The sequence below is a fragment of the Staurois parvus genome, unplaced genomic scaffold (genome assembly GCF_062004578.1).
Source record: "Staurois parvus isolate SC_StPar_1 unplaced genomic scaffold, SC_StPar_1.0 ptg000210l, whole genome shotgun sequence".
Lineage (NCBI taxonomy): Eukaryota > Metazoa > Chordata > Amphibia > Anura > Ranidae > Staurois > Staurois parvus.
The window spans coordinates 2,341,656-2,368,534 of record NW_028318006.1 but is presented as its reverse complement, the minus strand read 5'-3'; the positions used below and the strand labels follow the sequence as shown (position 1 = coordinate 2,368,534).

General features: G+C 42.8%; 1 protein-coding gene across 1 annotated transcript in view; it reads left to right on the top strand.

Moving 5' to 3' along the window:
• The first annotated feature begins 567 nt into the window (after nt 1-567).
• TSEN15 (tRNA splicing endonuclease subunit 15) overlaps nt 568-26,879 on the top strand; it is a 63,502-nt gene continuing 37,190 nt past the window's right edge. The window contains exons 1-3 of the mRNA XM_089678854.1: nt 568-679; nt 16,434-16,515; nt 24,137-24,272. Coding sequence (XP_089534980.1) covers nt 596-679; nt 16,434-16,515; nt 24,137-24,272 — 302 coding nt within the window. The 5' untranslated portion in view covers nt 568-595. The remainder of the gene's footprint in view (nt 680-16,433; nt 16,516-24,136; nt 24,273-26,879) is intronic.

Genomic DNA, 26,879 nt, shown 5'->3' with positions numbered 1-26,879 from the left:
TAAAAACACTGCAAAAACGCAGGTGCAAAAATGCAACGCCATACAGTAATTGGTCAAACTCAAACTGCATTGGTGTGAACCTAGCCTAAAGGAGGTTTAAAACCCGTCAGTTTTGGGTTTTTTTGCCGTGTGTGTTCTATTGGGGAGATTTCCCTTCACTTCTTGTCTTGTAACCAAAACAGGAAGTCCAAAGTGAGGGAATCCCGATGTGTCACCACAAGTAGTGTCCCCCTTAGACAATTTCCACTCTATTGCTGTTCTGATGTCAACCCAAAATGAAGGATTTTTTTTTACTTTTACTCGATTACAATGGTACACAAGGCAAACGGCGAGCCTGCCAGTGCACAGACCGCAATAGAACCTCTCCACTGTTCCCTTGCTGACATAACTTTCTACCCTCAGTATTCCAAATCTGCTTCCATAGTCAACTCACAGAACAAAAACGTTATAGAGCAGGGCACTCATTTTCAGATGAGAAATCATTATTTACTTCTAGGTTACGGCCATCTTCACCTTCGTTACGGCCGGAACTAGATACTGAATATTTGTTACCGGCGGAAGGTTTTCTGTGTGCACTTCTCATATTCCGGTTGTCATGGACACAGAGCGAGTCGGAATCACAGCGTTGAACGCCGGTACTCGGGAGGGGGCGGAACCCTGGATACTGGAGCACCCGAGGGTGAGGAACTGTTCGGGGCGTGTCCTGAAGAGGTGGTGATGGGCCATGCAGTTCATAGTAGATAGGGGAGCGGGCTGTGTACATACTGCAGAGCACATGGTGTGGTGGTTGTAGTCAGACAAGGCTGCAGTGCTGAAGCTGGCTGTATTCGTTCTTCCAATGTTACAGCCAGAACGTATCTGAGCGGCAATGAATGTAAAGGCAGATCTTTCTTCTGTAATCCGGGGAGTTGACGGAGCTCCGCCCCCCAGTGATTTACGTTCGCTGCAATAAAATGAATTAGGCGGGAGTACTTCACTCGCCTCAGTGCTGTGACGAGACTTGTTTTCTCACCTGCTGTGTTATGTTTGGTTTGCTCATTTTTAACCACTTCACTACCACGGTTTCTCTAGCTTTTTGCATAAATTGCAATGCACAGTTTAGGCCTGAAGATTAGTTAACCCCCAAAACATATTTTCTGAAAGCAGAGACCCTGAAGAATAACATGGTGGCTGTTACCAATTTTATTGTTATATGATATTAGCATGCGTTTATAAAATGCAAGTTTTCAGTAAAAAAAATCCCCAAATCTGGCCTCCCACAGAACATTGGGTATGCTATTACTTTACTAAATATAAACTGCTAAATCCCTTTTGTTAGCAGCAGTATAGAACAGTCTTGTGACTTCTATCAGTGTCCAGCTGAGTACTGGTTAAAGCTTGTAGGAGGAGCTTTCATTCTCCGACTGTCCTATGAGGTTGCAGGACCCCTGACCGTCTGTCAGGGGTCCTGCAGTGCTGATTGGCCATGGGCCGATCACATGCACCCTCCCAAAGAAAAAAAAAACTAGCCATATACTCTAGACTGAGCATGTGTAGAGGTGACTCCTAGAGCTCTGTACTATCAGCAGATGGATTGGGGACAGTAGAAGAAGGAAAGGGCATACCTCCCATCTGTCCCTAATTTGGAACGAAGTCCCTCTGTCCCACTTTCCTCCACTTTTGTCCCTCTGTTTGGTCTGTTCTCTATAGCTGTATAAAAAATCCCAATACGTGTAAATTAACTGGTTTATGTGAAAGGTATAGTGTTTACAGATGGCGGTGTATATACTGGGATTTTTTTTTTAATTCTTATGAGTAATGGTGGCGATCAGCCACTTATAGCAGGACCAGGGGTGGACTGACAACTCATGGGGCCCCTGGGCAATAGGTGATCATGGGGCCCCTGTGTCCTTGCCCAAACTCAAAAAAGCCTATGAAAAAGGTACCAGGGGCATCTCATGGGGTCCCCTACTGACCTCGGGCAGCGCCCGAGTTTCCAAATGGTCAGTCCACCCCCGAGCAGGACTGCGGAAGGCATTCTGACACTGGGGGGTAACTGACTTGGTGTCACCGACATCCCCAGTGACACCAATACAGTGATCAGTGCTAATAAAAAGCACTGACACTGAAATAACTAGGGATGCACCTAAATTTCGGTGGCCAAAAACACCCCTTTCGGCCGTCGGCTGATATGAAAAAATTCACCAATACAGGTGTTGAAAAAACCCTAAAATATAAATCTTAAAGCGAGCGCTTCTCAATCTAGTATAAAAGCAGCTTGCATAAGGAAACCCCTAAAATCCTTGAACATATATATAATCATAAAATACAGCGCTCAAATAATGTTAAAGTGAAGAAATGATAAACACGCAAAATGATGCGCTAGTAAGTGATACAAAAAGTGATGTCTTAATGAAGACAGTAAATATTTATTAAGTGACAATGGTATTATGTAAACACATTACATCGCATAAATATGATCAATAAATATAAAAAAGTCCATTCAAGTTTTCAGAAAGGTGCATCAGTATTCCCAAATAGGAAGATATCAATCATTCCCATTCAACTTCCATCGCATAATAAGGTGCTCGTGACCAGGGGCGGACTGAAAACTCATGGGGCCCCCGGCAATAGGGGATCATGGGGCCCCTGTGTCCTTGCTCAAACTCAAAAAAGCTTATGGAAAAGGTACCAGGGGCATCTCATGGGGCCCCCCTACTGACCCCGAGCCCTCGGGCAGTGCCCAAGTTTCCAAATGGTCAGTCCGTCCCTGCTCTTGATTTCCATAATAGGCAAAAAGGGGTGTGCTTGCAATCACCAGACTCACCTGATGCCGGGTGTAAGTGAAACCTGTGAGCAGTTCCCACTACCAGAGAGGGTCCACTGAGAGGTCCGGAGTACATTCCCTGGGTATACCAAGCGCCGTCAGAGTGCCACATCCCCACCGGGTTCCAGATGATCACCAGTACCCCATATACTACATGCGTAAAAATATATTTTACGTCTGGTGAGTGCAAGCACACCTCTTTTTGCCTATCACGGAAATCACGAGCACCCTATTATGTGATGGAAGTTGAATGGGAATGATTGATATCTTCCTATTTGGGAATACTGATGCACCTTTCTGAAAACTTGAATGGACTTTTTTATATTTATGTGATGTAATGTGTTTACATAATACCATTATCACTTTATAAATATTTACTGTTTTAATTTTTATTACTTACTAGAGCATAATTTTGCACATTTATCACTTCTTAACTTTTTAACGTTGAAAAAACCCTGCCCCTCGCTGCCGAACGGTGTTCAAACCACACACGTGAGGTATCGCCACGAACGTCAGCAAGAGAAATCATTCTCACCTCCTTTGTAACTTTACACTACTAACCTGTAGAAATTTTGAAAGCATCACCCATGGAGATTTTGAAGTACCGCAGTTTCACACCATTCCATGACATGTTGGGTATCTATTTACTCACCGTAACATCCTCTTTCATATTTTACAAAAAATTGGGGTGTGTATATAGTGTGGTTTTGTTTTTTTTAATCAAAGTGTTTTTTTTTCCTAAAAAATTATATTCATTTTTAAAAACTGCATTTCGGTTTCTGTTTTCGGCCAAGTGCATTTTGAATTTTCAGTTTCGGCATCAGAATTTTCATTTCGGTGCACCACAACTAATAACACTGGGCAGGAATGGGTTAAAATCTGGGGCAATCAAAGAGTTAACTGTGTGCTGTGTGTTTCTTACTATGGGGCTGTGTTTGGGTGCTTCACTGTAAGCACACTGCTTTGCATGAAGAAAGCAAAAAAGGGGTGCACTCTCCTTGTGCATTACTGTGATAAAAAGGAATTTATTTGAAAATGACAAAAAATGTATACTCACAAACCAAGATTCACAAAATAAGCTAGGAACCAATGTGACAGTCCCAGCAAACGGTATTCTAACAGCAGGGTGTTCTTATGCGTTTCGGGAGACGTACTCCCTTCTGTCACATTGGTTCCTAGCTTGTTTTATGAATCTTGGTTTTGTAATTTTCAAATTCCTTTTTATCACGGTAATGCACGAGGAGAGTGCGCCCCTTTTTGCTTTCTTCCAGTAATATGAAGATTCCCCGATCTTTAGAAGGCTGCACCTAAGCGAGTGACTGTTACTGTGGTCTTGGGATGCTCACGGACTTAAGCGCTTGTGTTGTGTTTTTTCTTTTGACACTGCTTTGCATGGCTGTGCACAGCCAATCAAAGCAGTATGCAGGAGCTGACAGGGAGAACTGTTTTGTTTACTAACAGTTCTCGCCCCCCACCCATCGGAGATCCTCGGCAATCATCGGGCACTGGCGCGTAATCAACGGCTGGGACCCGGTATTGCATCCACAATCTACTGATCACAGGTGCAATGCCTTACAGACTGCAGTATAAAAATATAATAAATACACATTTTTTTACCTGCAAAAGGTGAAGTATCCTTTAGTTGCTCATTTTATGTGAAAGTGACAATCCACCAAAATCCATCAGTGGACTGCCCCTTGGCATGCTCACGTCGAGAGCAAGGACTATGGATCCTGCTCTGGTCTTGATGATGTCAGAATTAGACTGGTGAAGTGTGGGTGCTGCAAACGCTGCAGGAGGATCAGGTAAGTAAATCTCCTTGTCTTTTTCCCATAGGATTAAACAAGGTATTAGCGCTTGCAGTGGGGGCACAGCCCCACTCCAAGGGATAATTATTTTATTCGCTCAGATTTGGGCTTTAAGTTATTGCTATCACATGGGGGGACAATAACCCCATGGGATAGGATACTGTAATGACAGGTTCTCTTTAATGAGACATCAGCCTACCCTACTGGTATGTGGCTGTCCCCAGAATTTTTCTGCATATAAATGCATAATAGAATGCTGCAGACTATATTAACAGCGCTTAATGTATTCAGCGCTGTAATGTTCACTGCCACAGGATCGTGACGTTAGGAGACACTGTGCATGCACGAGGGCAGCGCATGACGCATGTGGCGACGTGATGACACAATCATGTCGCTGTACGCGCCGGCCATCTTAGTTGCCTGACATAATAAATAGAAGGCCCACACACAAGCCATATTTTGTTTCACATTGTGAGGTGCACACATTTATTATGATTTGAATACTCCTGATGAAGCTCCACTTTAGGAGCGAAACATGTTGAGTTCCAGTTAATTATTGGTTGTTTTTTTTCATTGTGAGCATTTTTTTTAGCACATTTACTTATACTTTTTAGGATGGAGATTTGACAGCCATACATATCCACCGGACACCCACAGGGGAAGTGTGGCTACTGCTTAGCTTACATGTATTCTGATAAGGGCAATGCTAACTATTAAGTCTGGATAGCTCTAGATATAGAGGAACAAGAGCTAGAAGTCAATTCCCCCCTCCCTTTTAGAGCTAGTTTGTCAGTAATAGCTTCTAGTCAGGAAACCATGCTGAGCATTGCCTTTCTCAGTTATGGGTGGTAGTGGTGCACCAAAATGAAAATTCTGCTGCCGAAACCGATACTGAAAATTCAGAATGCACGTGGCCAAAAACTGAAATATCTGCGTATGTGTGGGGTGGGGAGTATCCAATTTTTTTGTATTGTTTTTCTACTTTAATGTATTTTTTTTTTTTTAACTTATGATTTTATTGCTATCACATAAGGGGCCAATAGTCCCCTATGTGATAGCATATAAGTGACAGGTCCTCTTTGGAGGTGGTGGGGGAGTGCTGTGTGCAAGGAGGGGGCAGGAGAGGAGCAGTGTATACAGTGAGGGAGCAGTGTATACAGAGAGACTCCCTCATTGGCTGTCACTATGGAGGAGATTTACTAAAGATGGTTCACTTAGAATCTTTTGTGCCTGTGCATGGTAGCCAATTAGCTTCTAACCTCAGCTTGTTCAATTCAATGAAAGCTGATTGGTTTCTATACAGAAGTACACCTGATTTTGTACTCTCCAGCTTTAGTAAATAAACCCCACTGTGTCAGTGCTGGTTTTTAAATGTAATTATAGGCTTTTTTTTCCTTCACTATAGCTCAGAAAATTTGCTGTCACGCACCCCAGAGCTAAAGGAAACAAAAGGGCAGGGACACTGGGTAATGTCACTGGATGACCCCGCCCCTTTGTTTCCTTTTACCCTCTGAGAATGACAGCTCCTTCTCTGAGCTATAGTAAAGGGAAAAAAGCCGATAAGTACATTTAAAAAATGGCATTGTTTTTAAATGCAATTGCCAGCTTTTTTTTTCTTCACTATAGCTCAGAGAAGGAGCTGTCAGTCTTGGAGGGCTGAAGAAATGTCATCCAGTGACATTACCCAGTGACCCTGCCCCTTTGTTTCCTTTAGCTCCAGGGAGAGTGATAGCTCATTCTCCAAGCTATAGTGAAGAAAAAAAAACTGTAATTACATTTAAAAACTGGCACTGACATATAGGCAGCCAGTCATTGTATACACTGCTCCTCTCCTGACTTTCTCTGCCACTCCCCACAACCCCCCCCCCCCCCCCCACATCTGCAGTACACACAGACAGTCCCTTGTATTGGCTAAATTTTTCCTATCGGCAAAGTGCCGATACGGCTGTTTTCGGCCGATATGTTTCGGCAGCTGAAATTTTGGTGCGTCCCTAATGGGTGGATATAGATGAATACTATGTGCCACCATCTTTGTCAAGACTTGGTGAAGGAAATTTCACCCCTTGGGTAGTATTATTTATCATTAGCTCGAAGACAGTATATGGTTTTCAGGCTTTGTTTTTTCTGATGTCAGGCGGGGATAATAAATTTTCATTTGCCGTTTTTCTTGGGGTGAACTTTGATATTGCGGATTAATTCTCATATCCTCAGAAGGAGCTGTCAATCTTGGAGGGCTGAAGAAAACAAAGTGGCGGGGTCATACATATGAGACCCCTAATCTTATACTTTTGTATACATGAAAAATCCTAACTATAGGACTAGGTAACATAGCTTTCCAGTGGTTTTTGGTGCGTGGGTATGAACACCCCCTGTTCTGAGATTTAGCAAATGCATTAGCCAGGTGTGGAAATCTTTGCAAGTAATTCATTAGGCAGGCAATTGTGATTAAATTAGTTGTAATTTATGTCACAATTTTTGTAAAATGAAATAAAAATACACATCTAATTTCCTGACTATCATACACTGTGTGCACAGATATTGATCTGACCAAGGTGCTTCGGGCAGGGTGCTATACGGGTCCAAGGCAATGGCCTTCATATTTAAAAGGGGGACCGAGTCCTTGAAGGTCTTTAGGACAAGGTCCGCCATGATGGGTGAAGGTTGGTCCTTGTCTAAAAGGTCAGGGGCCTGCGACCTTTTATTTTTATATATATATATATATATATATATATATATATATATATATATACATTATATATGCAGTGGAGTCCGCTATAGATGACTGGGAAGACCACTAGGGGGAGTACTTTTTTCTGTTTTGCTTGTACCTGTGTGTAATACATATTTTTGGCCACTTGAGGGAGTCTGCTGTAGTAGAGACCATGTGGGCGTACAAGTGTGCACGGCAGGAGCGCATGCGCAGTAGGAAGAGGAGGTCAGCCATATTGTTTACATAGCACGCTGCCTGTTACATGTGAGCTTCCGCAGTCACCACTACCTCTGCTGCTACTGTTGCTTGACCCTGGAGGGATGGCCGGGACAACGGGCAGATTATTCTAAGGGCACATGAGTGCTTCCCTGGGAGGGTCATCTTAGAGGGTTGTGTACATGCTACCCCCTGTTTTTCAGTGGAGTGCATTGGAGTGTGTTGCTTTACTTTCAAGCAGGTCTATTGTGAATACGGTGCACATAACTAAGGAGGATCTTGCATCAGCCTTAGCAGGGTTAGAAGACAAGATTGATGGGATGGTTGCATCGGTGGATCAGGGGGGTAAGAGGCGAGAAAGATCCCCATCTTTGGACTCACCAGTCCTTGCACAAGAGCGGGTGGAACCTGAGGACGAAGATGTGATAGAGGATCTTGAAGAGGATCAGGCAATTGATTCTCTCTCAGAGGAGTCACAGCCTGAGGAGAAGCTGGAGGTTTCTGCTTCTCAATCACAGAGGTTATACGTTAAGACCCTCACTGATATGGAGATATGAAGTTGCCCCCAGTAGGGGCATCTGAGGTCTCTTATTCCTCTTTGGGCTCATTAAAGCCACCTTAAAGTATTCAGGCATTTCCATGCATCCTCTTGTGGAGCAAGTTATGTATGCTGTCTGGGAGCACCCAGAGTTTTTGTTCCGCCTAAAAGATTCTCCGTTCTGTATCCTATGGAGAAGATGTTTGTTAGAAAGTGGGGCAGGCTGGGGTAGATGCAGCTGTGTCTTCCCTGAATAAGCATTTAACTTGTCCTGTGGATAATGCCCAGGTGTTTAAGGATTCTTGTTTCCTGGTAGAGGCTGCCGCACAACCAGTTTTGCAGTTGATGCCCTTAAGGATTCGATTCAGCAGATCTCTCGCATGGCTCTTCTGTTGGTACACGTGCAGAGGATCTTTTGTTGCGCGGCGGAGCTGCCGTGCAAAAGATTTTTGGCGGGTTTTCCCTTTCATGGAGAATGTTTGGGGAGGACCTAGACAATTATATCCAGAAGGTCTCGGGGAAAAAGTACGCTTTTACCCTTTTAAGAGGAAGTACAAACGCCCAACCTTTAACCACTTGAGAACCGGACTATAGCCGAATGACGGCCACGGACACAGCTGATCACGTGATGTGGTAAAAGATCGATCACAACGGCCTTTTACCACGTTATCAGCTGTATCCAATGATATAGCAGATCACCGGGTAAATGCAGTTGCTTGTTACTGGCTGCACTTTCCTCACGCTGTCACAGCGTCAGGAAAGTACTGCCGATAATTATCAATTGTCAGAAAACAGATCGGCACTGATGAACAGTGTCCTGATAATCAGTGCCCAGCAGTGCCACCTACCAGTGTCACCCACAAGTGCCAAGCAGTGCCACCCATCTGTGCCCATCAGTACCTAGCAGTGCCCCCCATCAGTGTCCAGTAGTGCCGTCAGTCAGTGCCGCCTATCAGTGCCCATCATTGCTGAATATCAGTACCAGCTCATCAGTGCTGCCTATCCGCGCCACCTCAGTGCCGCCTATCAGTGCACATCAATGCACATCAGTGAAAGAGAAAAATTACCCGTTTGCAAAATTTTATAATAGAAACAAAGAAAAACTGTTTTTTGTTTTCAAAATTTTTGCTCTTTTTTTGTTTATAGCGCAAAAAATAAAACACCCAGTGGTGATTAAATACCTCCAAAAGAATTTATTCTATTATTTATTCTATTAGCTCTATTTGTGTGAAAAAAAAATGATAAAAATGTCATATGGGTACAGTGTTGCATGACCGCGCAGTTATTCAAAGTGCAACAGCTCTGAAAGCTGAAAATTTGCCTGGCCAGGAAGGGGGTATAAGTGCCCAGTAGGCAAGTGGTTCAGGGGCAAGGCACTTTGGTGGTTGGTGCTTCTTCCGGTAGACAAGCATTTTGCCGAACACAGGACTCTGTGTCTAGGGGAAAATTTCAGGGCCAGGGCCAGGAGAAACCCTGGGTGCAAAAGCCCGCCAGATCAGATGCTAAGTCTACTTCATTATTGAGGGACACCCCCACTCATGCGGGTGGGGGGGAAGACTGTTGGATTTTGCAGAAATCTGGGAAGAGCTGATCCAGGACAAGTGGGTCACTGCTACAGTTGCTCAGGGGTACAAATTGGGATTTTGGGGGATTCCTCCTCGTTTCTTAAGGTCTAATGAATCCATTGAGAAGGAATTCTTTGTTTCAGGCACTCGACCGGCTGTTGTCCCAGGATTGGGCAGGTTCCAGCGGATGAAAAGTTCTAGGGAATGTATTTAAACCTATTCACAGTTCCAAAGATGAATGGCCTTTTCCAGGCTTAAAGGGTCAGAACCGGTTCCTAAAGATCCGTTCACTTCGGATGAAGTTGGTCCGGTCAGTAGTCGTATCTTTACAAGAGGGAGACTTTCTAGCGTCTATAGATATCAAGGATGCATACCTACATGTGCCAATATTTCCAGCTCATCAAAGGTTTCTGCAGTTTGTGACAGAAACTCGATTTTGGGCTATCTAAATCAGGGCTTAAAATTTCAAGTCCTGAGCTACTAGCCAGGCCTTAAGAGTTGCTCACCAGCAGTTGCCCCAGCCATCCCTTACCCTTCCTTACCCCTAATTCTGTCCCTAAACATGGCCTTGTAAATTATCTCATGAAATTACACTGTTAAATGTTACCCACATTATATCAGGGTCCCCAGAGTCCCCCCACATTATATCAGGGTCCCCAGAGTCCCCCCACATTATATCAGGGTCCCCAGAGTCCCCCCACATTATATCAGGGTCCCCCCAAGCACTACATCATACTTAGACCATGCACCGCATACAACCATAATCTCTCACTCACCAAACCATAACTCTACCAAGCATATCCTACCTTCTATCCAACCCAGCAGTACCTCAAATTCCCCATCCTCTAACACCCATAATAACCACATCATCCTGAACCTGACCAAACCAGCCATACATGTATGCTTAAACGCACGCACGCATACAGACACATGTGTACACACACACACACACAGAAACATGTACACACATGTACATACACACAAACGTATACACACAGACACATGTACATACAGACACGTGTACACACACACACACACGTACATACACACACAGAGCCCTATAAAAAGTTGCAGTACAGTACTTTACCTTCACTCACAGATCCGGGTACTGCACTCTAGGGGGCGGCAGAGAGCACAGCACGTACTCCTTCCTTTGCTTTCACTTTGCTCAACTATTGAGCAGTCTGACGGCTCCCAGTGCGAGTGATGGAGCCACCCCTGAGTTCCGAGTCTGCTCAGCAAGATGGCCCTGGGGGACACACTCGCCCCATCATAATTTCCACTCGCCAATGCGAGGAGGCGAGTGGAAATTTCAAGGCCTGATCTAAATGATCTACTGCTCAGGGGTCAGTCTGGTCCAAGCCTGAGAAAAAATATAGCCCTTGCGAATCATACTCTGGAACGCTTGGGCTGGGTGCTGAACCTAGAGAAGTCGGCCCTGGAGCCAGTACAGAGTCTGGAGTATTTGGTTTGATCCTAGAAAGGTGTTTCTGCCTCCAGGAAAGGGCTGCACCCTAAGAGATCGGGTTCGGAGTTTGAGGAACAGGAAGTATGCTTCCATTCATCTCTGCATGAGGTTAATGGGGAAGATGGTATCCTCATTTGAGATAATGACCTATGCACAGTTCCACTCAAGGCCTCTGCAGAGGAATATTCTGTTGGCGCTGCATTCTGTCCGGCGCTGCATTACCGCATGTCTTTGTCTCCCCGGATGCTGCAAAGCTTGAATTGGTTGGAAGTTCGGATTTTAGGGAAGATCTTTCCCACCAGTAATTTGGAAGCTGGTAACAACCGATGCCAGCCTCTCGGGTTGGGGGCTGTTCTAAAAGGGACCACAATCCAGGGGACATGGTCGCCACAGCATAGGATGCTTCCCATCAATATCCTAGAGCTTCGGTCGGTGCGGCTTGCCCTGACATTTTGGACGACCAGGCTTCAGGGTTGGCCAGTCAGGGTCCAGTCCGACCCAATGCTATGGCAGTGGCATACATCAACCACCAAGGCGGTTGATGTATCCAGAGCTGGAGTGCTCAGGAGGTGGTACATCACATTCTAGCTTGGGCAGAAGAGCATGTTCCAGTTCTGTCAGCAATATTCATTCCAGGGATAGAGAATTGGCAGGCGGACTACCTCAGTCATCATCGGTTGTTTCGGGGGGAAATGGGCTCTGCATCCCGAGGTGTTCTTGGTAATCTTCCAGCATTGGGGGTACCTGGATGTAGATCTATTGGCTTACAGGTTCAACAGCAAGGTGGACAGGTTTGTGTCCAGGACACGGGACCCTCTTGCGATACAGGTAAATGCCTTGGTGATACCGTGGGATTGGTTTTCCCTAATATATGCTTTTCCCCTGATTCAGCTACTCCCACAGCTATTACACAGGATTCAGAATGAGGTGATTCCGGTGATATTATTGGCACCAGCTTGGCCCAAGAGGTGTTGGTACGCGGACTTTGTCAGGCTAGCAGTGGGCGATCCATGGCCTCTGCCAGATCGGTAGGACCTGCTGTCTCAGGGACCTATATTGCACCCAGTTTTATAGTCACCGATTTTGACGGCATGGCTGTTGAGACCCAAATCTTAAAAGATAGGGGAGTGTCAGATTTGGTTATCCACACAATGCTGAACGATAGGAAGCTGGTTTCTAGGAACATTTATTATAAAACTTTCAAGGCATGTATTTCTTGGTGTGAGGGTTGAAATTGGCACCCCCAGAAATATTTGATTGGGAGAATTTTGTCTTTTCTCCAGACAGGAGTAGAAAAGAAGTTGGCTGTTGGTACTATTAAGGGTCAGATTTCAGACTTGGCTGTTTTCTTCCAAAGGCTGATCGCTTCTCACTCTTTGGTACGTACTTTTTTTTACAGGAAGTGATGCATACAGTTCCTCCTGTCAGACAGCCCCTGTGTCCTTGGGGCTTGAACTTGGTCTTGCATGTTTTACAGAAACAACCATTTGAATCTATCAGGGAGATTCTGTTAGCTCTGCTAACTCAAAAGATTGTGTTTTTGGTGACAGTTACCTCTGCAAGAAGGGCATCGGAGTTGGCAGCCCGTTCTTGTAGGGAACCACTTTTGGTTTTACACCAGGATATGGTGGTGTTACAGCCTCATCCATCCTTTTTGCTAAAGGTGCTTTCTAGATTTTATCTCAATCAGGACATTGCTCTGCCTTCATTCTTTCCTAGGCCTCAGCCTGCAAACGAAAGATCTTTGTATGCCCTGGATGTGGTCCGGGCAGTAGGGGTCTTTTTGAGATAGACGGCGCAGATTAGAAAGGTTGATTCCTTGTGTATTTTGCTGGAAGATCCCAGGAGAGGACAGGCGGCATCCAAATTAACTATTTCTAAGTGGATTCCTCAGTTAATCATTCAATCTTATGGGTTGAAGAACAAGGTTCCACCCTTTTGTGGCACAAGTTAGCCTGCATTTTCTTGTGTGTGCATTCTTACCTCCTGATTCCCTTCATGGGTGGTTTTTCTATGCTCACCTATGGGCGTCGCCTGCTATTCTGTGTTTTATTTCCTTCCCTTTCATCACTTTCTGGCCCGCCTCCTAGTTTGCTTGTCTATATAAGCTCAGTCTAGCCCACTTTACATGAACAACTTAGTTCTTTGAGCTCCTGCTTGTATCTACTCCTGTATCCTGTATCTGAGTACCTGTGTACCGACCCCAGCTTCGGTCACCGGCTGTGCTTGATTTCCGCCTATCCTGGCCTCAGCTTGTCTATTGGATTTCTTGTTGTCTTCTGCCATTGTACTCTGCTCACGCAAGTGGTCTCCGCATTTTCAGCTGGGGGCCAAGACCCGGCACTAGCTTGCTGCAAGCCCATCCCCACCATCAGGGGCTTTGGTGAAGAAGCAGGTTGGGACTTAGACTTCGCACCCTAGGGAACCCCCGAGTTGGCGATCTACAAGGGCTAACTACCACAGGTGCTTGACATTTTAGGTGAAGGCACACTATACCAGGAGTATGGGGGCATATTGAGCTATCTGCCACCAGGCATCAGTTGCTCAGGTTTGCAAGGGTGCTACATGGTCTTCGGTTCATACATTCACAAGGTTTTACCAGGTGGATGGCAGAGCCACGAAGGATTCTGCCTTTAACCACAGTGTTTTTCGAACAGCTGAATAACTCCTTGTGGGATGTTGGTGGTGGTTATTGTGATGTCACCCACCCCTAAAGGTTATTGCTTTGGGACATCCCACATAGTCATTATTATAGCCTGCTCTGTGTCCCTTGATGTATGATGAAGAAAATTGGATTTTTTTCTACATATCTGTAAAATCCATTTCTTGGAGTACATCACGGGACACAGAGGTCCCTTCCCTCTTTCTGGATTTTCATTTCTTGCTACAAAAATAAGGTTCTTCCTGCGTAGTGGGGGTTATTTGGGGGGGGGGTTTCCTGCTTGATTGGTTGGCCAGTGTCCATTCACCTATAGGTGGCATATAACCCACATAGTGATTATTATGGCCTGCTCTGTGTCCCTTGATGTACTCCAAGAAATGGATTTTACAGGTAAGAAAAAATAAAATTATTTCACTTTTCAGAGTCAGTTAAATCTCTTTTTTTGCCTGAGGAAAAGAAGCTGCCTAATAATTGTGCACAGCTATGATATGGGGTGTTGATCTCCTTAAGCCATCCCTCATTACACAAATACACATCACCTGAAATGCTTTAATACAGTAAGCATTCAGGTTTATACAGTTTGAAGCTGGACAATATGCATACAAATTATGATTTGCCTAATACTCACTTGCCTAATAATTGTGTACACAGTGTATTTCTTGAGTGTCAGGGCAGGAGAAACACCCCCAAACCTCCAAAAATGACCAAAGTTTGAAAAGCAAAACACCCAAAGGTATATTCTGAAAGGCATTGTGAGTCTTTTGAATATTTTTTTTCTTTTTGCCATAAGTTTTTTGGAGAATGCAGGAAAAGTGAAAATGTATTTTTACGTAAATTTGTAATTTGTTGAAGTGGTTGTAAAGGCCCAATGTTATTTAACTTCATGCATTCTATGCATGAAGGTAAAAAAAGATTCTGTGTGCAGCAGTGCCCCCAGCCCCCTCAATACTTACCCGAGCTGCATTGCGATCCATCGATGTGCACAACAGCATCGGCTGTTCTGGGTCTTTGCCTCCTCATTGGCTGAGACAACAAGAGGGAGCCATTGGCTCCCTCTGCTGTCAATCATAGCCAATCAGCCAATTGGGGGGGGGGGTGAATAGACACACGGAGCAGTGTCTCCAGAACACGCCTGCTCAGGTGCAACAGAAAGAAGGAGCCAAGAGCACTGGCAAGGGACCCGAGAAGAGGAAGATCTAGGCTGCACTGTGTAAAACCACTGCACGGAGCAGGTAAGTATGACATGATTGTTATTTTACAAAAAACAAAAATGAACCGTTCGTATCAGTTTAAGATATTTCAAACACACAGCATGGTGATACTTAGAATTACACCTCAAAACGCATTCTGCTACGCCTCCCAACTGTGAGGATACCAGGTGTAAAACATTTTTTCACAGACTAGCCACATAGGCCCAAACTTCATGGAGCATCTTCTAGCATTTTAGAGATGTAAATTGCACATCTATTTTCCTGAAAACCTTTAACGGCCCTGGAGCCGTACAAAAAAAAGTTTTGCTTTTATCCGTACTTTTATTAAAATAGACTATATACTTATAAACTATTTTGACATAATCCTTTTCAGCACACATAGAACAGAAGCAGAGAAGATTCATCAATCTGCAGCAATTTTTCTTAACCACTTGCCCTTCAGAGGATTTACCCCTCTCCCTGACCAGGCCATTTTTTGCTATACTGAGCTGCGTTACTTTAACTGACAAATACATGGTCATGCAACTCTGTACATAAATGAAATTTAAGTCCTTTTTTTTTCCCCACAAATAGAGCTTTCTTTCAGTGGTATCTGACCACCTCTGCATTTTTTATTTTCTGCGCTATAAAGAAAAAAAGACTGACATTTTTGAAAAAAAAAAAACAATATTTTTTACTTTTTGCTACGAAATATATCCAGTAAAAAAATGTTAAAAATCTAATTTCTTCATAAATTTAGGCCAAAATGTATTCTGCTGCATGTCTTTGCTAAAAAAAATTCCAATACGTGTAAATTAATTGGTTTATGTGAAAGTTATAGTGTCTACAAATGGTGGTATATATACTGGAATTGTTGGGTTTTTTTATACTAGTAATGGTGCCAATCAGCAACTTATAGCGTGACTGCGGTGGGCTTTCTGACACTGGGTGGGAACTGACTGCCACTGACATCCCCAGTGACACTAACACAGTGATCAGTGCTAATAAAAAGCACTGACACTGTACTAATGACACTGAGCAGGAAGGGGTTAACATCTGGGGCAATCAAAGGGTTAACTGTGTGCTGTGTGTTTTTTACTGTGTGCTGTGTTTTACTAGGGGGACATGCTGGTTTGTATCTCTCTGCACAGCAAAATAGCATGTCCATCCTAACGGCAGAGAGATCTGTGTTTACACACAGGTCTCTCCCCTGTCAGCTTTGCTTGATGATAGCCGAGTGCCGGCGGGGAATCGCCGGCTTGGGACCCTGTGATTGACATCTCTAGCAACCAATAGCGGCGTGGCTAGGTCAGCGCGCATCCCCCCTACCTTTGAATACAAATCATGTATATATACTTGATTTTGTGCAGCCCTGCCACTGTGTAGCCGAACTTCTGCTATAGGGTGGAGGGCAAGCGGTTAATTTAACAGGATTTCCTTTTAAATTTTGTTTTGAATTCTCTTTTACAGTTCAAGGAGATGATATCATTGGATGTAGCTGACAGTTCCCAAGTGTATTCTGCATTTCTAGTATACATAGATCTTATGGAAGGTAAGTAAAAGCATATTCCTAATGTTTGATCTAGAAATACATTTCAAACCATATTGCAGATTGAAACAAATGGTAACATAAATGTACATGGATTTTCTGATTTCTAGCAGTTTTTTTTCTAAAACACAGTTGGGTTCTATACTGTAAATGCTGCCTATATGTCAGCTGTGCCTCCCACCCGGCTAATCACAGCGGGATTTGTCAGCAGGTTTCAGCCAATGATTCATGGCTGAGACCTGCTGGTTGGCTGTGTCCAATCACAGCCCAGAACCCTTGTGTTGACAAAGAGGGAACGATCTGATTGTTTCTTCTCCCCAGCAAAACAAGTAGGAAGTATAAACAGATATTTAGTAAAAAGCAGCACATTACACATTGTTAGGCACACAATTAACCCTTTGAGCTCCCTTAGATGTTAACCGCTTCCCAACCAGTGTCATTAGTACAGTGACAGTGTATTCTCACTGATCGCTGTATTGGTGTCCCTGGTGATGTCAGTTTCAGTCATTTAGTCCTCCCAGCCAGCATCAGTTAGTGTCAGTTTGCCTACCGCACCATTAGAGTCCTACCATAAGTCGCTGATCACTGCCATTACAAGTATAAATCTGCTGACTGAGGAGGTCTGTTCCATGCCATTACGAGCTGTTACCTGGAAAGGTGTTATCTGGGCATTGCCCTATGGAGGAAAAGGAGACCTGGAGGAGAAATCCCTGGGCACTAGCAGACCCGCTTAGTAACATAAGGGGTCATGGATGGATGGTGAATGTGGTACCCGAAGGGGGAGCACGTGAACACAGACACTGGAGTGGAAACTGCACTTTGAATACAGCAAAGAAGCTCTAAGACACTTTTCTTGGCATGTTATAAGCACTTTAATGGACTTTTATGTTGTAGATATATAAACTTTAGTGTTTACTTTTTTAAAGTACTTTTTAACATATAAGTTGCACATTGATTGTAAAGTGAATTTTCGCCTTTATTGGTATTGTATTGCAATATATTGCTTCTGGAGCAAGAGGAGAGAGAGAGGAGAGAGTTGCAAAGGTCTTGAGAGAGCTCTTTGCTTTTACCCAGCATGAGATGTTTCTTGTGTGACACCTTGGTAATGAGATACCTTTTTATAGGCTATCAGTTGAGACTGAACCAGCTGATATTAATTTGCACTGACGAGGGGCAGGATTGCTTTCTAATTACTGATAGATTTCAGCTGGTGTCTTGGCTTTCCATGCCTTTTTGAACCTCCCTTTCTTCATGTGTCCAATACTTTTCCCTTTGTCATTCCATTTTATTACACATAACTTAATTTCTGAACTTATTTGTTTTGGTTTCTTTGTGTGTATGGATTGCATGGGTTGTTACCGACATGTGGCGAACATTTCATGTCAATATCACCCATAGAAATATATTTACCTAGAAAAATGATAACGTGTTCAATATTTATTTTTCCCTCTGTATAGTGGAATTTTTATTTTATTTTCTTTAAACTAGTAATGGTGTCAAGTGGCGACTTATAGCGGGACTGCAATATTGTGGCAGACAATCTCACACTAACTGACATTTGTGGCAAATAGTGACACTAATACTGTGATCAGTGCTAAAAATATATGCTGTCACTGTACTAATGGCACTGGCTGGGAGGAGGTTAATCATCTAGGGCGATCAAAGGGTTAACTATGTGCCTAACCAGTGTTTACATGTGTACTATATGGTGTTTTTACTAAGGGATGTGTTGGATTTTATCCCCTACTTTGCAGGGAAACAAAATCCAGCACATTGCCACTGATAGGACACAGCTCTGCCTTGTTTACATAGGCAGAGCTGTGTCCTGTCTCTCCTCACCGATCAGCAGGTGCAGGCAGTTATCTATTGGCTGGCATCCGCTGATCAGCTTCTGCTGAAACTATTCAAACCAGAAGCAGGGTGCGCACACCCTACCAGGAAGTGCAGAATCACATGTATATATATATGGGATTCTGCACACAGCAGCCACCCTGTAGCAGTAAAGCTGCTATAGGGCAGTCATCAGCTGGTTAAAGTAGGACAGTGCTGAATAGCAAAAATTGGCCTGGGTATGAAGTGGGTAAAACCCTCCGGTGCTCAAGTGGTTAAGAAAATCTTTATCTCCACTCCAGTGATATAATGTTAGCAATCTCCTTTTGCCGACATTGTTTTCTTCCAGGTTCAATATCTTTGGCCATTTTGATTGACCAGGCTGGGATGTTTCAACTTCGGCGAACATGGAAGGAAGTTAATTCACTATGCTACATGGGATTGTACATTGAGCTGCACATGCACAGTTTAGTGTTCAGTGTAAACAATTTGAAGGAAAGGTAAAAATCCTTTATTGCAGAAAAGAAATTGTATGTATTCTCTGGAAATTTTTGATTTCTGCTTCACCAGCTCCTCTCACTTTGGATTTGCTGCAATTTCAGCCAACAAAGGCACCTGTGTCGATGATCTGTGGACTGTGTAATTACTTTTGACATAAGTTTAAGCATTCTGAATTCAGTGACAGGTGTATTTGACCTCTTTCTGACCAGCATTCAACTTGCTTCAAGCTGATTTTGTATTTATGTGTGGGAAGGGGAGCAGTTCTGAAGCAAACAAAAGCCCATAAACACAGGTCTAACTGTTGTATGGCTATCAGTTGTTGCTCTTTCAGTACAGATTTATGTAACAGAATGGGAGACAGCAGGGAAGCACGTTCTTGTTAGAAGTTTTGCCATCTCTTAAATGTACACTGCATACCATCTGGAAAACATAAAATGAAGTCCATCTCAGACAACATTCTGTTTGTATAGTTTATAGACAAGCTAGCTATTACACAAAATGTTTTTTTAAACAGAGAATCCCCAAAAGGAAAGGTTATACTCATGTACATTGTTAAAATGAGCCTTTCCATTCCCTTTTCCCTTCAGCAGTTTCAGATGGCCTTGCTTTTCCAAATCTTATGGCCTAAGCGCAATAAACCCATGTAACTGGACAGTGATGTATGTGGAGAAAGGCAACATGTGACTGTTGGTGTCCAACATAGACAAAATATACATATAGACATATACATTAAATTAAAGACCGGCTCACCTCATGCAGCTACAGAGAGCTGAATGGAAAGAAAAATTAATAGTCAATGTGCAGCATGAACCTACGAAGGAAAATAGAGTGCCAGTAACAGAGCAGTCCAGAGCACCTTGAAAAATAACATAGTAGCAAAAAAAAGAATTCTAAATATACAAAATGAATGCATGTTATGAAACATACAGTTTATTCAAAGAAATATTACACCTTTGTTCAGTAAAGTAGAAGATTGTAATGGTAATGTGTGATAGTGTAGCTCTAAGTCAGATGGCAAATCTGAGTAGACTGTAATGGAAGAAAGAGGAGACACCATGGGACTGTCAACAAAATAAGAGTTCAGGATACAAAACATTGAACATGATGGAGATTCTGAAGGACAGAGGAAGAGACTGCTTGTATGTAAGATAATTCATATTGGCAATAGAGTAAGGAAACCGATAGATGATTCGCTTGTCTTTCCTTTCTTCACAGGTGGAAGAAAAGAAAATCGCTTGATTCCCCCATCAACACAGTTCGTGTTGGTTAGGGGAATCCTGCCCGCGGATCTATTGTGTTCTGCCGGGGGATCCTTTCCAGCCGTCAGATCACAATGATTAATCGCATGTAAAAAAATCCGACAGGCTGGTTGTACCCAAGTCAATTGGGTACAATCAGCTTGCCCATGCATGGATCGAAATTCAGTAGGTCCCTGCTGAGCCAGTCAAATTTTGATCCACGTACAGTCAGGTCCATAAATATTGGTACATCGACACAATTCTAACATTTTTGGCTCTATACACCACCACAATGGATTTAAAATGAAACGAATAAGATGTGCTTTAACTGCAGACTGTCAGCTTTAATTTGAGGGTATTTACATCCAAATCAGGTGAACGGTGTAGGAATTACAACAGTTTGCATATGTGCCTCCCACGTGTTAAGGGACCAAAGTAATGGGACAGAATAATAATCATAAATCAAACTTTCACTTTTTAATACTTGGTTGCAAATCCTTTGCAGTCAATTACAGCCTGAAGTCTGGATGAGCAGATAAAAGGTCCAGAGTTCATTTCAAGTGTGCTATTTGCATTTGAAATCTGTTGCTGTCAACTCTCAATATGAGATCCAAAGAGCTGTCACTGTCAGTGAAGCAAGCCATCATTAGGCTGAAATAACAAAACAAACCCATCAGAGAGATAGCAAAAACATTAAGCGTGGCCAAAACAATTGTTTGGAACATTCTTAAAAAGAAGGAACGCACCGGTGAGCTCAGCAACACCAAAAGACCCAGAAGACCACGGAAAACAACTGTGGTGGATGACTGAAGAATTCTTTCCCAGGTGAAGAAAACACCCTTCACAACAGTTGGCCAGATCAAGAACACTCTCCAGGAGGTAGGTGTACGTGTGTCAAAGTCAACAATAAAGAGAAGACTTCACCAGAGTGAATACAGAGGGTTCACCACAAGATGTAAACCATTGGTGAGCCTCAAAAACAGGAAGGCCAGATTAGAGTTTGCCAAACGACATCTAAAAAAGCCTTCACAGTTCTGGAACAACATCCTATGGGCAGATGAGCCCAAGATCAACTTGTACCAGAGTGATGGGAAGAGAAGAGTATGGAGAAGGAAAGGAACTGCTCATGATCCTAAGCATACCACCTCATCAGTGAAGCATGGTGGTGGTAGTGTCATGGCGTGGGCATGTATGGCTGCCAATGGAACTGGTTCTCTTGTATTTATTGATGACGTGACTGCTGACAAAAGCAGCCGGATGAATTGTGAAGTGTTTCGGGAATATTATCTGCTCATATTCAGCCAAATGCTTCAGAACTCATTGGACGCCGCTTCACAGTGCAGATGGACAATGACCCAAAGCATACTGCAAAAGCAACTAAAGAGTTTTTTAAGGGAAAGAAGTGGAATGTTATGCAATGGCCAAGTCAATCACCTGACCTGAATCCGATTGAGCATGCATTTCACTTGCTGAAGACAAAACTGAAGGGAAAATGCCCCAAGAACAAGCAGGAACTGAAGACAGTTGCAGTAGAGGCCTGGCAGAGCATCACCAGGGATGAAACCCAGCGTCTGGTGATGTCTATGCGTTCCAGACTTCAGGCTGTCATTGACTGCAAAGGATTTGCAACCAAGTATTAAAAAGTGAAAGTTTTATTTATGATTATTATTCTGTCCCATTACTTTTGGCCCCTTAACAAGTGGGAGGCATATATGCAAACTGTTGTAATTCCTACACCGTTCACCTGATTTGGATGTAAATACCCTCAAATTAAAGCCGACAGTCTGCAGTTAAAGAACATCTTGTTCGTTTCATTTCAAATCCATTGTCGTGGTGTATAGAGCCAAAAATTTTAGAATTGTGTCGATGTCCCAATATTTATGGACCTGACTGTATATGGCCTGCTTAAAATATAGCTAAAGGCAAAACTTTTTTTCTAGTTTTGGATAGAGTGGAGATGGATTAGAACTGCTGTCCATTTTTATTGCTGTCTGTGCCCCCTTAAGGGAGATTCACCCTCTCTATTTGTCCTGTTTACCAATTACTATTGAAAGTGAAAGCAAAGGACCCAAATTTTGGGTTGTCCCCAGAAAAGTAATAGAGGGGAAATCCTCTAATGGTGACACACGTACTGGTGAACTGGGGAGCCCGAAAGGATTTCCTTAATTTGCAGGGATTCCCTCTCACTTTCTGTTTGGCTATGTGACAGGAAGTGAAAGGAAATTTCCGCAATGGGACACAGATGGTGAAAAAGAAATCTGACGGGGTTATAAGTCTATCAAAAATGAAAAAAGTTTTTCTGGTTTAATGTTAAATACATTTGGGTTCTAGTTTAGCTAAGCACTTGTTCAGTGTTGTGCATGGAGAACAGGGCTTTATCACTGGTTTTAAATTTGTGATCTGGAAAGCACTAGTTCTGTTGGGAGTTTCAGTCAGAGATACTTTGACATGAAAGACAGAAATCAGACATCGGACAAATCAGACTTGCAGTTACACAGTATCAAATTTAACTCAAGTTGATTACACTACTCTAGCAGTAATAGGTGGCTTTCTTTGTTCCCATGGAAGAATGGAGCTTGGATGTGGTGATCCCCTGCCACCAAAACACACACATACAATACAGTACAGGCAGTCTCCATGTTCTACTGCACTTGAGCCGGGGTGACAAGGCTTTCAGAGTCTGGAGTCAAATTAGAGACAGTCCATGTGAGAACAGCTCATGCCTCTGTTTTCATATGTGGTGATTAAAATTGGCTTGAAACTCAAAATGTACCCCTTAGATACGATCAGTAATTTCTGGTCTCTGATAATGTAAAGTACAAGACTAGGTCAGGATCTATAACCATTGCTATACTGTTCCTTTCCATTTAGCAGTCACAAAAAGTAATGGTTGGAATTATTATTAATATTATACAGGATTTATATAGCGCCAAAAGTTTGAGCAGTGCTTTACAATATAATAGGACAGCACAAATACAACACAGTTCAATACAGAAGGAATAGGAAGGCCCTGCTCATGGAGCTTACAATCGAAAGGAAGGGGGAGGTGGTACAAATGGTAATAACTGCAGGGGATGATCTGGCAGAGGCGACTCGACCACAGTTTTTAGGTGGAGGTGGATGTAGGCTTCTCTGAATCCACAAATTGTGGGCCCATCATTACAAGGTAAGGCAAACAAATGAAACAGGGAATATACTGTAACTGCACTAAGGCTTCATTCATAAGGCCATAAAAAGTTTACTGATGTTATTAAACATTTTTTTCTAGGAAAAAAGTTCCTTTGTAATGATCAGGAAATGCTTGTGTATAGCTACGTTAAATGTGTAAAGATGTGCATGCATACATAACTTGTTTTTATGATTTATTTTTCCCCTTTATTTAGACTTAATGTACACACCTACTAACGCAAAAGCACGTTAAGCGCATGTTCTTAGATGTAGATTATTGGATTCTGTATTATAGATATGTATTATAGCAGTTCTTGTTTACGCACCTGTATGAATGACCCCATTGAAAAAAGTGCAGCTCTGTTTAACTCTGTTTTTAAAAAAAACTCTTGTGTATTTTTTTTAATGGATGTGTGAATGAAATCTAATACCTAGTTAAAGCAACATAAACATTTGAAAGTGTACAATGCCTTTGAATATCTTTTCATATACTGTGGCAGTGCAGAACCAGTATCCAGCATTTAATGTCTTATATACTTGATTAAAATAACATATATTGTGCCATTCAGGATTACACAAAATTGGCATTCTATTATCCTTTTTATAAGTGAAGCTGCGAAGTATTCAGGCCGACTCAATCTTGTTCTGGCAGAAGATGGGAAGATGCTTATATTGCTGCCAAAATACAGCGCTGCATACTGTATGTAGTTGATGCTACTATAGTATAATACAGTGCTCATAGCCGCTGCATCACTTAGTAATTTTAATGGAAATAGTTTGGGCCAGCTTAGAAACATGGAATTCTGTTTAAAATTGCTTGTACATGACAATAAATGTAGCAAAAAGTAGTAAGTTGCCATGTTAAAGGAATCTATTTTTTTTCTCAGTGAGAAATTGGCACGATTTACAGATTTTGGGCTCATCTGAACTTCATCTAGTGTACCTGTTTGGACAGGAGAAAGCTGATCAACTGCCTCAGGTCATAATCCCCACACCAGTCACCATGTCATGCAGTCATGAAAGGTATGTGATCTGATCACATCTTTGAATCCTATAATTTATTCATATAAAGTCTATTGATTCTATGATATTCAAATTCCTCATTTCTAATCAATCAAACTAGCAAAGTAAGTTATCTGATGGTTCTAAGTTTGATAAAGAAAGTAGTATGTTCAAACATATTCTGGTTTACGCATTCTGCATTTTAATGATTTATTACCCAGAGGCTCCTTAAAATAGTATTTAGGATTAAGCAGCGCCTTCACATCAAAGGTTACCAGATAACCAGAAGGAAAATTTACAAAGGTCGAAAAAAGAGAAGAGCACCTTTGTGTGCATATTTGGAATACAACTTTAACCTTTTATATCTTGTCTTATGTATATAATATTCATTGCTGTAGGTTCTGCTAAATGTACAGGATGTCAATAAGACCAATAAATGCACCACACAGTTCTTTATTCTGCCAGCTCAGAACACAACAACTTACTTGATGGGCACCTTAATTTCTGCATCTGACATTTACACTAGTGATGAATTGTAAACTTAACGTTCATCTGTGCCCAGGCTGTGAATGTTTGTTTTTTAAATATTATCAAAAAGTAAAAACTTCAAACAAAACCTCACTAACCTCTCTGATGATGTAATTTATTCTCAAAGAGAACAAGAGACTCTTAAATTAAGTATTCGTTTCCTTGTACGGCACTTTTTTATACCTGGAGGACTGTGATCTGTCTTTTAAAGCGGTGCTTGACATTATCGATCGCTTCGGCCATTATTATGGAGTGCACAAAAACTGTGAAAAATCAATATTATTCCCTTTTGCGTTGGGAACCCTGTCATTCCTTTTGTCCCTATAAAATCTCCTTCCCCTTTTGCAACATCTGCAGACTAAATGTGGTGCCTGGTCTTCCCTACCTATTAGCGCCATTGGCTGCACAAATCTTTCTAAAAAAATGTTTTACCTAAATTTCTCATCAAACTGCTGTACAGATTCCACAATCCTTTTTCAGTCGTGCGGATGGTATTGTATCTGTGTTTCTCTGAGCTGTAGAAGCTCCTAGACTCTCTCAATCTACCTCACATTTACCAATCAATCGTGGTGGCCTGGCGCAGCCTAATTTTCTACTGTACTACCAGGCGGCTGTCTTAATTACGGTGTGCTGGTGGTTCTCCCAGCCTAGGGACAATGCGGCGGTGATCCTGGAAGTGGCTATCCTGGGCTCCTATGCAGAGCTCAGTAACCTTGTATATAGGGGTCCGAAATCTAACCTGGCCATCACTACCCCTATTCAGACAACCCTGACAATATGGAAGCAGGCTAGGGTTCAATATGGCATAAATACCACCTACTCCCCCTACACACCACTCTGCCGGATCCTGCTGTGTGAGATTGGTATGACATTAAGATATTGCTACACATCATGCCTTGGGGTGTCTTTCTCTCCTTCATCGAGCTCAAACACGCTTATGGCCTGCCTAGTAGGATGTTTTTCCGGTTTTTGCAATTGCACCATGCCATTGCTTCCCATCTTCCCCTACTATATAGACTGACCCCTTGGAAAGTTTGTTCATAGAGGAAACCTAAACCTTTGTCCTCTATCCACTCCTTGCTATCCCCTCTGACTACCCCTAGAATGGAGTCACTCTATAGTAAATGGCACGCAGACCACCCGTCTCTGACAGAAGATGACTGGGAGAACTGCCTTTTGCAATATCTACCTACTATGATCTCTGCCAGAGATCGCTTTGTACAATTGAAATTTATCCATAGAGTATACTATACTCCTCAGCGACTGGCTGCAATTTATCCTGGTAGAATGGCGGCATGTCCCCACTGTGATATGGCTGAGGGCACGTTTAACCATATGTTTTGGTTATGTTTGAGGCTGTGTCCTTTTTGGACTGGGCTATTGGACGCTATGAATGCAGATGGTAACCTCTCTGTTTATATGGACCCGCTGATACTGCTATTGAAACTTACTAATCTTGTGGAGGCACCTAAGCATAGTAAGCTGTTTGTCTTCTCTACTTATTATGCTAGATGAGAAATTATGTTGAGATGGAAGCTGCCAGCCCCACCCACAATCTTTGGTTGGAAGGCAGGCATTTCCTTTCTATAAGCTTACATACATAAGCCGCAACTGTCAAGCAGAATTTGATCAAATCTGGGCTGGGTGGATGGAGGCACAGGGTTTCACAGTAGGTTGTGATGTCTCCAGTTATTTATTTGAAGATTTTTGTAGCACCTGAACAGTGTGTTGCTACCTGTAGCACCTGATCTCTCCTCCCATGCCCTATGTCTTCCCCTTCTTCCTCCTCCTACCCCCCCCCCCCCCCTCCCTGCTTTATTCCCCTCATTCTCCCCCGGCCCCCTTTTCCTGGCTGCACACCGGCCTTTGGGTCATACTACGTTTCTGTTTGACTACCTTGCTCGAGTCATGTCTTGGGTGGAATACAGAATTATATTGTAGGACTCTTCTGTTTCAGAATATTAGTGTATTCTGTTTACCTTGTCATATATTGCCCGCTTGATTAGGTTTTATGTACCTCTGTTTGTCTGTATCACTGTACATCTTCAATAAACGCAACTGTTGAAAAAAAACAAAATCAAGCATTCATTGCAGGCAAAA